At 42.4% G+C, this 15,944-nt stretch overlaps 1 protein-coding gene and 1 long non-coding RNA gene across 2 annotated transcripts in view; both read left to right on the top strand.

The window, feature by feature from the left end:
• LOC149985241 (uncharacterized) overlaps positions 1-15,944 on the top strand; it is a 1,026,866-nt gene that overhangs the window by 789,944 nt on the left and 220,978 nt on the right. The window lies entirely within an intron of this gene.
• The window catches only part of LOC110497066 (low-density lipoprotein receptor class A domain-containing protein 3), a 140,417-nt gene continuing 130,144 nt past the window's right edge, over positions 5,672-15,944 (top strand). Inside the window, exon 1 of the mRNA XM_036956334.2 lies at positions 5,672-6,045. Coding sequence (XP_036812229.2) covers positions 5,991-6,045 — 55 coding nt within the window. The 5' untranslated portion in view covers positions 5,672-5,990. The remainder of the gene's footprint in view (positions 6,046-15,944) is intronic.

The following is a 15,944-nucleotide window of genomic DNA, read 5'->3' as shown; positions in this document are numbered from 1 at the left end:
CACAATTCAAATAGTCCAGGTAGCCATTTGATTACCTGTTCAGGAGTCTTATGGCTTGGGGGTAAAAACTGTTGGGATGCCTTTTTGTTATAGACTTGTTACTCCGGTACCACTTGCCATGCGGTAGTAGAGAGAACAGTCTATGACTGGGGTCGCTGGGGTCATTGACAATTTTTAGGGTCTTCAGCTGACACCGCCAGGTGTAGAGGTCAGGGATGGCAGGCAGCTTAGCCTCAGTGATGTACACACTATCCCCTGTAGTGCCTTGCGGTCGGAGGACGAGAAATTGCCCTACCAGGCAGTGATGCAACCAGGCAGTGATGCTCTCGATGTTGCAGTTGTAGAAGAGGATCTGAGGACCCATGCCAAATCTTTTTAGTTTCCTTGGGGGGAATAGGCTTTGTCGTGCCCTCATCATGACTGTCTTGGTGTGTTTGGACCATTCTAGTTTGTTGGTGATGTGGACACCAAGGAACTTGAAGCTCTCAACCTGCTCCACTACAGCCCCATCGATGAGAATGGGGGCATGCTCGGTCCTCCTTTTCCTGTAGCCCACAATCATCTCCTTAGACTTAGTTACGTTGAGGGATAGGTTGTTATTCTGACACCACCCTCCCTATAGGCTGTCTCGTTGTTGTCGGTGATCAGGCCCTGTTGTGTCGTCTGCAAACTTAATAATGATGTTGGAGTCGTGCCTGGCCATGCAGTCGTGGGTGAACAGGGAGTACAGGAGGGGACTGAGCATGCACCCCTGGGGGGCCCCAGTGTTGAGGATCAGTGTGGCAGATGTATTGCTACCTACCCTCACCACCTGTAGGCGGCCAGCAAGGAAGTCCAGGATCCAGTTGCAGAGGGAGGTGTTTAGTCCCAGGATCCTTAGCTTAGTGATGACCTTTGAGGGTACTATGGTGTTGAACACTGAGCTGTAAACAATGAATTGTATTCTCACATAGGTGTTCCTTTTGTCCGGGTGGGAAAGTGCAGTGTGGAGTGCAATAGAGATTGCATCATCTGTGAATCTGTTTGAAAATTGGAGTGGGTCTAGGGTTTCTGGGATAATGCTGTTGATGTGAGCCATTACCAGCCTTTCAAAGCACTTCATGGCTACGGACGTGAGTGCTACAGGTCTGTAGTCATTTAGGCAGGTTGCCTTCGTGTTCTTGTGCACGGTGGTCTGCTTGAAATATGTTGGTATTACAGACTCAATCAGGGACATGTTGAAAATGTCAGTGAAGACACCTGCCAGTTGGTGAGCAAATGCCCGGAGCACACATCCTGGTAATCCGTCTGGCCCTGCAGCCTTGTGAATGTTGACCTGTTTAAAGGTCTTACTCACATTGGCTACGGAGAGCGTGATCACATAGTCGTCCGGAACAGCTGATGCTCTCATGCATGCCTCAGTGTTGCTTGCCTCGAAGTGAGCATAGAATTAGCTCGTCTGGTAGGCTCCTGTCACTGGGCAGCTCGCGGCTGTGCTTCCCTTTGTAATATGTAATAGTTTGCAAGCCCTGCCACAGAAGATGAGCATCGGAGCCGGTGTAGTACGATTCAATCTTAGACCTGTATTGACGCTTTGCCTGTTTAATGGTTCGTCAGAGGGCATAGCAGGATTTCTTGTAAGCGGCAGCTCTACCCTTTAGCTGGGTGCGAATGTTGCCTGCAATCCATGGCTTCTGGTTGGGGTATGTACATACAGTCACTGTGGGGACGACGTCCTCGATGCACTTATTGATAAAGCCAGTCTTACAGTGCCTTGCGAATGTATACGGCCCCCTTGAACTTTGCGACCTTTTGCCACATTTCAGGCTTCAAACATAAAGATATAAAACTGTATTTTTTTGTGAAGAATCAACAACAAGTGGGACGCAATCATGAAGTGGAACGACATTTATTGGATATTTCAAACTTTTTTAACAAATCAAAAACTGAAAAATTGGGCGTGCAAAATTATTCAGCCCCTTTACTTTCAGTGCAGCAAACTCTCTCCAGAAGTTCAGTGAGGATCTCTGAATGATCCAATGTTGACCTAAATGACTAATGATGATAAATACAATCCACCTGTGTGTAATCAAGTCTCTGTATAAATGCACCTGCACTGTGATAGTCTCAGAGGTCCGTTAAAAGCGCAGAGAGCATCATGAAGAACAAGGAACTCACCAGGCAGGTCCGAGATACTGTTGTGAAGAAGTTTAAAGCCGGATTTGGATACAAAAAGATTTCCCAAGCTTTAAACATCCCAAGGAGCACTGTGCAAGCGATAATATTGAAATGGAAGGAGTATCAGACCACTGCAAATCTACCAAGACCTGGCCGTCCCTCTAAACTTTAAGCTCATACAAGGAGAAGACTGATCAGAGATGCAGCCAAGAGGCCCATGATCACTCTGGATGAACTGCAGAGATCTACAGCTGAGGTGGGAGACTCTGTCCATAGGACAACAATCAGTCGTATATTGCACAAATCTGGCCTTTATGGAAGAGTGGCAAGAAGAAAGCCATTTCTTAAAGATATCCATAAAAGTGTCGTTTAAAGTTTGCCACAAGCCACCTGGGAGACACACCAAACATGTGGAAGAAGGTGCTCTGGTCAGATGAAACCAAAATTGAACTTTTTGGCAACAATGCAAAACTTTATGTTTGGCGTAAAAGCAACACAGCTGAACACACCATCCCCACTGTCAAACATGGTGATGGCAGCATCATGGTTTGGGCCTGCTTTTCTTCAGCAGGGACAGGGAAGATGGTTAAAATTGATTGGAAGATGGATGGAGCCAAATACAGGACCATTCAGGAAGAAGACCGGATGGAGTCTGCAAAAGACCTGAGACTGGGACGGAGATTTGTCTTCCAACAAGACAATGATCCAAAACATAAAGCAAAATCTACAATGGAATGGTTCAAAAATAAACATATCCAGGTGTTAGAATGGCCAAGTCAAAGTCCAGACCTGAATCCAATCGAGAATCTGTGGAAAGAACTGAAAACTGCTGTTCACAAATGCTCTCCATCCAACCTCACTGAGCTCGAGCTGTTTTGCAAGGAGGAATGGGAAAAAATGTCAGTCTCTCGATGTGCAAAACTGATAGAGACATACCCCAAGCGACTTACAGCTGTAATCGCAGCAAAAGGTGGCGCTACAAAGTATTAACTTAAGGGGAATGAATAATTTTGCACGCCCAATTTTTCAGTTTTTGATTTGTTAAAAAAGTTTGAAATATCCAATAAATGTCGTTCCACTTCATGATTGTGTCCCACTTGTTGTTGATTTTTCACAAAAAAATACAGTTTTATATCTTTATGTTTGAAGCCTGAAATGTGGCAAAAGGTCGCAAAGTTCAAGGGGGCCGAATACTTTCGCAAGGCACTGTATGTGATGTGCTCCTCAATGCCATCGGAAGAATCCTGGAAATTGTTCCAGTCTGTGATAGGAAAACAGTCCTGTAGTTTAGCATCTGCTTCATCCAACCACGTTTTTATACACCGAGTCACTGGTGCTTCCTGCTTTATTTTTTGCTTGTAAGCAGGAATCAGGAGGATAGAATTGTGGTCAGATTTACCAAATGGAGGGCAAGGGAGAGCTTTGTACGCATCTCTGTGTGTGGAGTACAGGGGATCTAGAATTGTTTTCCCTCTGGTTGCACATTTAACATGTTGATGGAAATGAGGTAGAACTGATTTAAGTTTCCCTGCATTAAAGTCTCCGGCCACCAGGAGCGCCGCCTCTGGGTGAGTGGTTTCCTGTTTGCTTATTTCCTTGTACAGCTGGCTGAGTGAGGTCTTAGTGTCATATGAACAATATGAGGCGCTGAGAATATTGTTCAGATGAATGATCGATTGTGCAGAAAAATGGAAACGCTCAAACAGATAATCATCAGGGAATGATAAAACATCCAAGCGGGATCACCTTCTCCCGACAGAAATTTCTGCAGAGTATTTGTGCTTCAATATCAACTGGCTCGTCAAGAAAAGGACATGTCATGTCTGACACCTCCTTCAGTCTGCAGGCTTCAGCTAAAGAGGAGGAGAAACTCAGGGTTAGTTGAAGAAAACCTGCCAGCGAGCAGGTTAGGTTCATGGAGTATGTTGCCATAGTAACTTACTTAGAGTTAATCTGAACTGGCTTTGTGAAACTGAAAACCCAGAGTTTCCTTCAACTCTGAGTCAACTGAGTTTTCACTAAACCCGCTTTCTGGAACAGGGCCCAGGGAGTGACCAAAGGCCTCAAAATGTTTACTCTGCTCTGTGCTGGGCTCATTCATTATGGAGGTTTTTGTTTTCGCAATGCTGTATTGTTATTGTTATGGTGTATTATTTTCATCAGCGACTCAAGGGCTTCCATCACTTATGAATCCATTAGATTTAACTGACTGGAACATATGTGTTACGTCTCAATCTCTGCTCCACAAAACAGTGATCTTCTTCCATTTTGTAACTGTATTGCATGAAGTTAAGTCAAGTACTAGCAAATGTTCATGATAATGTGGAATACACTTTGTTTTGTTTTTAGTGTAGTATGGAAAACGATGTATTGTAGTACACATGAGAGAGTAAGAAATCTTGAGCTTTGAGATTTTCCCATAATGACCCATATGGATCAAACTGAGATTATTGACAATGGCCTCATACATCACTCTGCCTGGCTCCCTGCCTGCCTGCTCCAGGCTCTACTGCCTTGATAAGCAATGTGTTGATGAATTCTTTCAGGGCCGGAGGTTGTTCGATAGTAGGGGCTCAGAAGCAGTTTTTGTGTTTGAACTGGGGCTGTCTTTGACTTTTACACAGCCGACAAACACATTCACACACACACACTCTGGGCTTTGACTTCACACAGCTGCATTGCATGATAAAGAGAAAAGGTTCACTCAGGTGAAAGCGCATCGCTTCTGTTCTGTCTGCTCCCTCTATTCTCAGGGTTTATACACTTTTCACAACACTGACACTGACAGCCAGACTGATGTGTTTGTGTACGCATGCATGCATGAGTGTGTGTAGATGCATGCATGCTTGAGTGTGTGTTTGTATGTGTGTTATAAAGAGTGATGCTTTTCACAATAGTGTTGTACTGTACATGCATATTGGGGTGGTCAGTTGACAAGGGGTGGTCAGTTGGTCAGTTGCCTAGTGGTTAGAGCGTTGGGCCAGTAACCTAAAGGTTGCTGGATCAAATCCCAGAGCTGACAAGGTAAAAATCTGTCTTCTGAACAAGGCCGTTAACTCACGGTTCCCATGTAGGCTGTCATTGTAAATGGGAACCGTGAGTTAATGGCCTTGTTCAGGGGCAGAAGACAGATTTTTACCTTGTCAACTGACTTGCACAGTTAAATAAAGGTAAAATGTTCTTCTCTTATTGAAATGGAAGTTCACATAATGAGAAAAAAACATGCACATTTATCCCCCCAAAAATGTAAACTGATGTTTTCATTAATTCGATTTTTTAGGGGCAGAGAGCAAACAAGGAGCTGTAGCTTATTCAAGTGCACACATGCACGCACACATGCGACATTGCTTTTCCCATGTATCTAAAGTCAACAGAGATTTCCTCTCACAAGCCAATAAAGTACGTATAAAGGAGGAATAACTAATGGATGAATAGAATAGGATGTGCCACACTTTTTGAATAAACATTGGCCTGGCTATATCACAAGTTATGTGATATAGAGTTTGTGAGTGCTGCACATGGTCATACTCCCAACCGACCTCTTGTCTTCTGTAGCAACCACAAGTCTCCGCCTCTCTCTCACAGCGCTAACCCGATCCCCACTCACTCCAACTCCCCTGCCACCGCCATCCTTCTCCCTAGCCCGTATTCCCGACGTTTGTCCCAGCGATAATCCACCTCTTTTCGCAAGCGATTTTAGAACTTTGTCCCGAAGAGAGAGAAAAAGGATAAAACACCCAGAGAAGTGAAGATCGGAGCGAACCAAATACGTTTTATATTGCCCAGATTGTTGGCCACGGCGGGGTGGATAAAAGCAGGCTGAAAAATACCATATGATGTGGATCTGGTACCTCTTGCTTGGTTCGGGGACGGGCTCAAGCTTGGTTGGTAAGTTTCAAACTACTAGCTTTCAGTGTTCAAGCTTTCACTTCTGTTGGCGCTTCAAACAGTGCCGCTGAGACTGCTCTAGGAGATCAGAAAAGAACAAGCGTGCTTTCGCAACAAGTAACAATTACCTCGTAGCCTATTCTTTACTTTTGAGTCCACGATATCGTTGTTGTCACAACCTTACAAAGTAGCCACCGCTAACTTCAAACAGAGTTGGGGCAAAGTATGTGCACCATCATAGGCTGCGACGTTGATTTAGCTTGGATACTGTACGCACCGTTGCTTTGCTTTTGCAAACCCAATAGCAGCGGGCAATTATACAATTCCCCTTCTTTTATTGATGTGTGGAAGCTGTTTAGAGTTGAAGCAGAGGGAGAGGATGTAGGCAAATTATGACGAGGGTGGTTGACAAGTCAATCTGTGCCATGGCAGCTGGGCCCTGAGAAGCTGTAGGGAAGTCTTGCCTCTTCTGCCTCAATCTACACTTCTAGCAGCAGACATGGGATTGTATGCAGACCTGGTTTCATATACATGTACATGACTATCTGGTATTGAAACTTTATTTTATGAGTATTTTCAAATACACAGCCCTAAACAATAATTTTTACTTGATAGTGTTATAATACTTTTTTCAAATACCTGGGTTAAATGCATGGGAGTGTATTTGAGTCGGTGTATTTGAGTCCTTCAAAAACGTTCAAAGTCTATTTATAAATATATTAAACTACTTGGTTTATTTTTCAAATAAAAGATAGGCCTATCTGAAAACTTACTTCGAATGTACAGTACCAGTCAAAAGTTTGGACACACCTACTCATTCAAGGGTTTCTTAATTTTGTATATTTTCTACATTGTTGAATAATAGTGAAGACATCAAACCTATGAAATAACACATATGGAATAATTTACTAACCATTCTCTCAACCAGCTTCACCTGTAATGCTTTTCCAACAGTCTTGAAGGAGTTTCCACATGTGCTGAGCACTTGTTGGCTGCTTTTTCTTCAATCTGCGGTCCAACTCATCCCAAACCATCTCAATTGGGTTGAGGTCAGGGGATTGTGGAGGCCAGGTCATCTGATGCAGCATTCCATCCCTGTCCTTCTTGGTCAAATAGCCCTTACACAGCCTGGAGGTGTGTTGGGTCATTGTCCTGTTGAAAAACAAAATGATAGTCCACTAAGCACAAACCAGATGGCATGGCATATCGCTACAGAATGCTGTGGTAGCCATGCTGGTCTAAATAAATCACATACAGTGTCACCAGAAAAGCACCATCACACCACCTCTATGCTTCATGGTGGGTACCACACATGTGATGATCATCCATTCACCTACTCTGCGTCTTACAAAGACACAGCAGTTGGAACCAAAAATCTAAAATTTGGAATCATCAGACGAAGGACATATTTCCACTGGTCTAATGTCCATTGCTCATGTTTCTTGGCCCAAGCAAGTTTCCTCTTCTTATTGGTGTCCTTTGTAGTGGTCTTTGCAGCAATTCGACCATGAAGCCCTGATTCACACAGTATCATCTGAAAAGTTGATGTTGAGATGTGTCTGTTACTTGAACTCTGTGAAGTATTTATTTGGGCTGCGATTTCTGAGGTTGGTAACTCTAATGAACTTATCCTCTGCAGCAGAGGTAACTCTGGGGCCTCCTTTCCTGTGGCGGTCCTCATGAGAGACAGCTTCATAATAGCGCTTTATGGTTTTTGCGACTGCACTTGAATAAACTTTTTAAAAGTTCTTGAAATGTTCCGGATTGACTGACCTTCATGCCGTAAAGTAATGATGGACTGTTTCTCTTCGCTTATTTGAGCTGTTCTTGCCATAATATTGACTTGGTCTTTTACCAAATAGGGCTATCTTCTGTATACCACCCCTACCTTGTCACAACACAACTGATTGGCTCAAACACATTAAGAAGGAACGAAATTCCACAAATGGTCTTTTAACAAGGCACACCTGTTAATTGAAACACATTCCATTTGACTACCTCATGAAGCTGGTTGAGAGAATGCCAAGAGTGTGCAAAGCTGTCATCAAAGCAAAGGGTGGCTACTTTGAAGAATCTCAAATATAAAATATATTTTGATTTGTTTAACACTTTTTTTGGTTACTACATGATTCCATGATTCTTATTTCATAGCTCTGATGTCTTCACTATTCTACAATGTAGAACATTTTTTTTTATATCAAGAAAAACCCTTGAATGAGTAGTTGTTCAAATTTTTGTGAAACTAATTAATATATTTGAAATAGTTTTTGAACCTGTCTGATTTATTACATTACCAGGACAGGTTTTGCTCTGCTTTCAATATGAAAGTTGTGGGCCTACTCATGGATGGAATTTAGAATTGTTGAAATTAACCTATTCTCATCAGAGACCTGTTAAGAGGAGTAACTACACAGAAACACTTTTAAAAAACATTGTTTTAACGTGTAGCTAAATAAAAGGGCTGCTTGATTTTCTTTTAATGTAGTCCAGTGTAGGAATACTAGTATGATGACTATTAGCCAGTTGATATACATAGACCTATGAACACCCTACACAGTTTGAATAAAGACAGACCATTGAGAATTGATTTGTTGTGCAAAACATCTGCAGCCACTCTGTGAAGGCAATGGGAGTTCAATAGAAAATGCCTCATTATTGTTCAAACACATGTTTCAGATTTAAAGGCGACATCTGGGTACAGAGTTGAGTTGTCCACAGAACTGTAGACCCAAATAATTCCGCCGTGTAGCCTATACCACCTGTCCGTTTGTAAGATATACACAGTTTAAATAGAATTACAAATATGTTCACTGGTTGTTTGTGCTCTAAAATGGATTTAGTTCTGACATCTAAATCCAAACCAGCTGATATTCTGTTAATCATTATACATTCTGGAATGGGTGAAAGTTTGTATTTTCTTTAGCTGACGCCATTGTCTTGATGTCTTTGTCTGTATCTCTAATTCATTTCTCATTGGTTTGGCACTTGTGCAATTTGGGACAAGTCACAGTGTCTTTGTCTCAGTATTGCAGAACAGTTTGTTGATTACTTTAGTTGGGAATAGAGTGGTTGATTTTTTTAATTTACAGTGTCATAAATGTATGCATACAGTGTCTTCAGAAAGTAAAGTATTCATACCCCTTGACTTATTCCACATTTTGTTTTGTTACAGCCTGAATTCAAAATGGATTACTTTTTTTTTCTCCCGTCTACACACAATACCCCATAATGACAGAAAATGTTGGCAAATTTATTGAACATGAAGTACGGAAATGCATTGATTTACATAAGTATTCACACCCCTAAGTCGATACATGTTAGAATCACCCTTCGTAGCGATTACAGCTGTGAGTCTTTGAGTAAATCTCTAAGAGCTTTGCACACCTGGATTGTACAATATTTGTACATTATTCTTCAATTTAAAAAAAATCAAAAACAAAACTCCCTAGTCCTTGCTGATGACAAGCATACCCATAACATGATGCAGCCACCACCATGCTTGAAAATATGAAGATTGGTACTCAGTGATGTGTTGGATTTTCCCAAAAACATAACACTTTGTATTCGGGAAATAAAGTTCAAATGACAAGCTTACATTTCTTGAGTCAGTATGTATTCAACCCCTTTTATGGCAAGCCTAAATAAATTCAGGTGTAAAAATGTGCTTAACAAGTCACATAATAAGTGGTATGGACTCACTCCGTGTGCAATAATAGTGTTTAACATAATTTTTTTCTCTGTACCTCACACATACAAGGATCTGTAAGGTCCCTCAGTTGAGCAGATTCAACCACAGACCAGGGAGGTTTTCCAATTCCTCGCAAAGAATGGCACCTATTTGTACATGGGTACAAATTAAAAAAATCTGACATTGAATATTCCTTTGAGCATGGTGAAGTTATTAATTACACTTTGGATGGTGTGTCATTAAACCCAGTCACCACAAAGATGCATACGTCTTTCCTAACACAGTTGCCGGAGAAGCAGGAAACTGCTCAGGGATTTCACCATGAGGCCAATGGTGACTTTAAAACAGTTACAGAGTTTAATTGCTTTGATAGGAGAAAACTGAGGATGGATCAACAACATTGTACTTACTCCACAATACTAACCTAATTGACAGAGTGTAAAGAAGGAAGCCTTTGTAGAATAAAAATATTCCAAAACAAGCATCCTGTTTGCAATAAGGCACTAAAGTAATACTGCAAAAATGTGGCAAAGCAATTTAAGGTTTTGTCCTGAATACAAAGTGTTATGTTTGGAGCAAAGACAATGCAACACATTACTGAGTACCACTCATAGTGGTGGCTGCATCATATTATGGGTATGCTTGTAATTGTTAAGGATTGGGGGGGGGGGTTTCAGGATTATAAAACAAAAGCAGAATGAAGCAAAATCTTAAAGGAAAACCTTTCCAACAGACACTGGGAAATGTAATTCAGCAGGACAATAACCTAAAACACAAGGCGTGTATTGTAAATATATCTTTCCAAAAAGGACCCCCTCTGTTTGTAATCTCCTTTCCCCTGTGACTCTTTTCTCTGGCACCCTGTATGTGTTCTGCCAGCTTGGACAGTAAAGTATTCTTGTTATAATGAACCCTATCAATCACAACAGACCTGGTTGGAATATAGTTGGAATTACTCTGTGTGTGAAGTGACAAAGGCCAATAAAGCTTTTATTAGTAATCTGTGTGCGGTATGGAATAAGGGTGTTCCCCATGTCTCGCCTGTCAATATGAATGTATGATCAGACGATAGTGTTGGCATACCACATCTGTCACACCTTATTGGCTTGCTGATGCCTCATGGCCTGATACTGCACTCTCAACCTGACAAACACACCAGCTATCACTTCTCACTATAAGAGGGTAGATACTATTTAGTACTGTATGACTATCCGCTATATCTGCCATCCTCACTTCTTATTGTATTTACTACTGTAACGCAGCGAGCCAAAGCTGGATCATCAGCAATGGCAATGTGAGCAAACTGACAGGAGCATGCTCCGATATCTCCTTAATCAAGATGAATGTGTTCCATTACAGTCCCAGTAGTACCTCACACCGCAGGAGACAGGTGGTCCGATGTTTTCATACATAAGCACCGTCGGATGGCACAGTAATTTCTCACTTGGTGACACCCTGGTGAACCCTGTTGTGTATTGTTTTGGTTCATATTTTGCTCCTGGGTTTTCCTGTTGTCAGGGGAAGGGGGGTTAGTGGCTAGCCCTGTGTGTGTGTGTGTGTGCGTGCGCATGCGTTAGTTAGGGCTGCATAATTAATCTAATTCATATCGAAATCTTGGCGTACATTAAGGATATCACATGCACTATTTTCGAAATGCCTCTAAGCCACGTGTAACATCTGCCCCCCCCTGTCAATCAAGTAGTACAGTTCCTCCTCCTTATTATTCAATTCAATATACGTTTCATGCTGTTCTGTTAGGTCAAATGCAGTCAACAAATTGTTACAAACAAGAATGATGCTGCTTTTCACTTTGCTTCTTAATATAAATCATTCAATTTTAAATATTCCAACAGTTCACCCAAGTATTTTGATCAATATCACAAGTCAAATCGCAATCGCAATATTTGTAACAAAAGAAAAAAAGAAAATGCCCCTATCGTGCAGTCCTAGTGTGTGTGTGTGTGTGTGTGTGTGTGTGTGTGTGTGTGTGTGTTAGGTATGGGGGTTCAAAAATAATTTCACTATTCAAATAGTATCAAACACGTGGCAGCCTTAATGTTATTTATCATCCCATATAGCAGTGCCTCTCTTGACTGGAGTAGCCTAGGGAACCTAGCTAGCTATAGGCTACATGCTGTGCTTTCTCCCCAACCCCATTCAGATGAAACAGCCTACCTGTTGGTTCGTCCTTGTAGCCTACAACCCCATTCAGATGAAACAGCCTACCTGTTGGTTCCTCCTTGTAGACTACTCCTTCTCATTTCGCTAACTTTGAAGAACCTCTTTTCCACTTTGATTGGCCAACATAAACAACAAGCAACACAGGTGAAGGCTACCGGTCGGCTACGGGTCTTTTTATGGTAAAGACTACATTGAATAATTAATTAATAATTGATTGTCATAGTATATCACATGAATATTTAAATGTAATTTAGAAAAAGCCCTTTCAGGGTTCAAATAGTTTTTTGTTGTTGTTGTAAAAATGAATGCTCACACAAGTATTCAAATACTAATGTCCATTCGAATATTCTAATAACCGTACACGTCTTTAGTGTGTGTGTGTCCGTCCGCGTGTCAGGCAAATGTCTGTGACTGTATGTATGTCTGTACGGTTTGTGCATACAGTGTGTGTGTGTGTGTTTTACATAATCTAATATGCTTCCAATCAAAGTCCTATTGTGTCCCTTGGATTAGGCCTGCCTTGTGTTTTGAGAGAGGTTGTTCCAGTTCCCAGAGTTGTTAAACAAAGCCACATGGCAGGAGTCACGTTTCCCCAGCACAGCACCACACTCTAAACCCAATAGCAGTGCTGTGATTTGAACCTGTATGCCTGTTAAAGAACTGCGCTGGACCAGACCACTACAGACAGAATTCAGTTGTTGCAGCAGATCTGGGATTTTTTCTGCACTGCGCAGACGTATCCTCTATCGGCAATTATTAAACTCCTGAATAAAATACTACATGCAGTGGGATGCATCAGACCAGTTTGCTATTCGTTCTGTATAATTATTTGTTTAATTTGGATGGGATAAATAAATAGTTGATGTGATTCTTCTGTCTGTCTCTACCTGAGATGCAGCATCTCCTTCCATTCAACCTGGGCTCTTCTCAGTGATCTATTAAATCATGCTGCTTCATGTTTCATGGAGCTGATCTATCTGGAGATGTATTGATCGGAGCGGAAACAGAAGAAGAGAGGAAAGCAACACAGAGGGGTAAAAAAACCAACTGATGTCCAGAGAACTCATTAGAAATGGATTGCTGATCGATCTAAAGTTCTATGCTATTCCATGAAAGGTTTAGTTGTCTTCTATTGATCATATCTACTTACCTGGAAACAAGATCAAACCCTAGACTGGTTGGAGTGGGTTTTATTCAATGATAGCTTAGAATCTTTTCTGACATACTTTTCGAAGCTCGAAGACATTGTACCGCTAACTTCGGTGGGTGAAAGTTTGTAGCCCCGGTGAAACATTTGAATAATAGCTATTCATAAAGTATGACTTGTTAATCCTACGGCTCACCATGGTCTGGCCTAGAATGTGCTGTATACTCTTCCCCTTGGACTTGATAATATTGCTGCAGTCACTAGTCTACTCTTCATTGTAACGGCCTCTCACAAATGCAACTTCCAAACTGTAATATGAGATGTAGGACTTATTCTGTGAGCTAGGTCAGACTGTATTTTTGTCTGTTTTGCACTAATTCACTGGCACACACACAAAGCCAAAGCCAAGGAATAGCAGCAGGTCTGCTTTTATTTATCTGAATGCAGTCTTTTAGAATGAAATGACAGTGCCGTGTTAAATGAGTACATGGCAGTGTTTCATGTCACTGCAGAGCTGTCTCCTGGCGACCCATTAACCCACCATCGCCACGGAAACAAGGAACCCTCATGAGGTTGGAGATTCCATTCCTCTCATGCTGGGTGGGGGGCGGCAGTGGATATGACTTGGTATCTCCCATGAAGAACCAAATAAACCTTCAGATTGTTTGTGACGCCTACACACACCTCATCTCTCCATCTCTCTCTGTATGTTTTCTTCTGTTCTCTCTTGTTGTTCGTGTTGTATGTAGGAAAAAGCCATTAGCATGGCCCTGTGTTGTACCCCTCTTGCCTTCCAGACAGCTGGGTCCCCTGCTGTCCTTGCGATCAGGAGTAGTTTGCTGTGTTGTGTCACACAGTGTGGCACCGGGGACACCGACAGAATATTTTTGACCGCAATCCCAGCATCCCTCTGTCAATCCAAACAAAGATCTTCTAAGGTCAACAGAGACACGGATCTCGTCCAGGGAGGGGGGGGAGGGAGACTGGATCATTTGGCTTACAGGATTTATTATTTGCTCTTGTGTACTATCTGTTATGTAACATTGATTGTGTACTAAGGTGCTGAGTGAAGGTCACTCTGGATGAGAGCATCTACTAAATGTTATCATAGTGTTTGGGCTGCACTGCATTTTAGTATGGATGTATTGGCAAAGTGTATGGGTAGTTTGTAGAAATATATTAATGGCTATATGAATGCGGTTGCAGTGGAGCGCTGAACTCTATACTGTATATATTCTACACATGTATTCTACACATATATTCTACACATCTTGGCTTATCCAGAGAAACTCACTGTTTGAACAGGGATAAACTCCAGGTCCCACTCACCACTGAAGAAAGTATTTACTCATGGAACAAAATGTTTTAAAATGTGAAACGCCAACTCAGAATTGAGATGTCTCAGCCTCCCGAGTGGCACAGTGGTCTAAGGCACTGCATCGCTGTGTCACTAGAGAATCTGGGTTCGAGTCCAGGCTCTGTCGCAGCCGGCCACGACCGAGAGACCCATGTGGCGGTGCACAATTGGCCCAGCATCGTCCGGGTTAGGGGAGGGTTTTGCTACCGACTCCTGTGGCGGGCCGGGCGCAGTGCTCACTGACACAGTCGTCAGGTGTACAGTGTTTCCTCCGACACATTGGTGTGGCTGGCTTCCGGGTAAAGTGGGCATTGTGTCAAGAAACAGTGCGGCTTGGTTGGGTTGTGTTTCAGAGGACGCACAGCTCTTAAGTTGTACAGTGTATGTACTGGAGTTGTACATACAGTCGTGGCCAAAAGTTTTGAGGATGACACAAATATACATTTTATCAAAGTTTGCTGCTTCAGTGTCTTTAGATATTTTTGTCAGATGTTACTATGGAATACTGAAATATAATTACAAGCATAAGCGTCAAAGGCTTTTATTGACAATTACATGAAGTTGATGCAAAGAGTCAACATTTGCAGTGTTGACCCTTCTTTTTCAAGACCTCTGCAATCCACCGTGGCATGCTGTCAATTAACTTCTGGGCCACATCCTGACTGATGGCAGCCCATTCTTGCATAATCAATGCTTGCAGTTTGTCAGAATTTGTGGGGTTTTGTTTGTCCATCCGCCTCTTGAGGAATGACCAAGTTCTCAATGGGATTAAGGCCTGGGGAGTTTTCCTGGCCATGGACCCAAAATATTGATGTTTTGTTCCCCGAGCCACTTAGTTATCAATTTTGCCTTATGGCAAGGTGCTCCATCATGCTGGAAAAGACATTGTTCGTCACCAAACTATTCCTGGATGGTTGGGAGAAGTTGCTGTTGTAGGAGGTGTACCATTCTTTATTCATGGCTGTGTTCGTAGGCAAAATTGTGATTAAGCCCACTCCCTTGGCTGAGAAGCAACCCCACACATAATTGGTCTCAGGATGCTTTACTGTTGGCATGACACAGGACTGATGGTAGCGCTCAACTTGTCTTCTCCAAACAAGCTTTTTTCCTGATGCCCCAAATAATCGGAAAGGGGTTTCATCAGAGAAAATGACTTTACCCCAGTCCTCAGCAGTCCAATCCCTGTACCTTTTGCAGAATATCAGTCTGTCCCTGATGTTTTTCCTGGAGAGAAGTTGCTTCTTTGCTGCCCTTCTTGACACCAGGCCATCCTCCAAAAGTCTTCGCCTCACTGTGCGTGCAGATGCACTCACCTGCCTGCTGCCATTCCTGAGCAAGCTCTGTACTAGTGGTGTCCTGAACCAGCAGCTGAATCAACTAGGAGAGGTCCTGGCACTTGCTGGACTTTCTTGGGCGCCCTGAAGCCGTCTTCACAACAATTTAACCGCTCTCCTTCAAGTTCTTGATGATCCCATAAATGGTTAATTTAGGTGCAATCTTACTGGCAGCAATATCCTTGCCTGTGA

The sequence above is a fragment of the Oncorhynchus mykiss genome, chromosome 2, assembly GCF_057628025.1.
Source record: "Oncorhynchus mykiss isolate SJ-2025 chromosome 2, ASM5762802v1, whole genome shotgun sequence".
NCBI classification, from domain to species: domain Eukaryota; kingdom Metazoa; phylum Chordata; class Actinopteri; order Salmoniformes; family Salmonidae; genus Oncorhynchus; species Oncorhynchus mykiss.
Note: the sequence above shows the minus strand (reverse complement) of the source record. Positions and strands in the feature narration are given on the sequence as shown.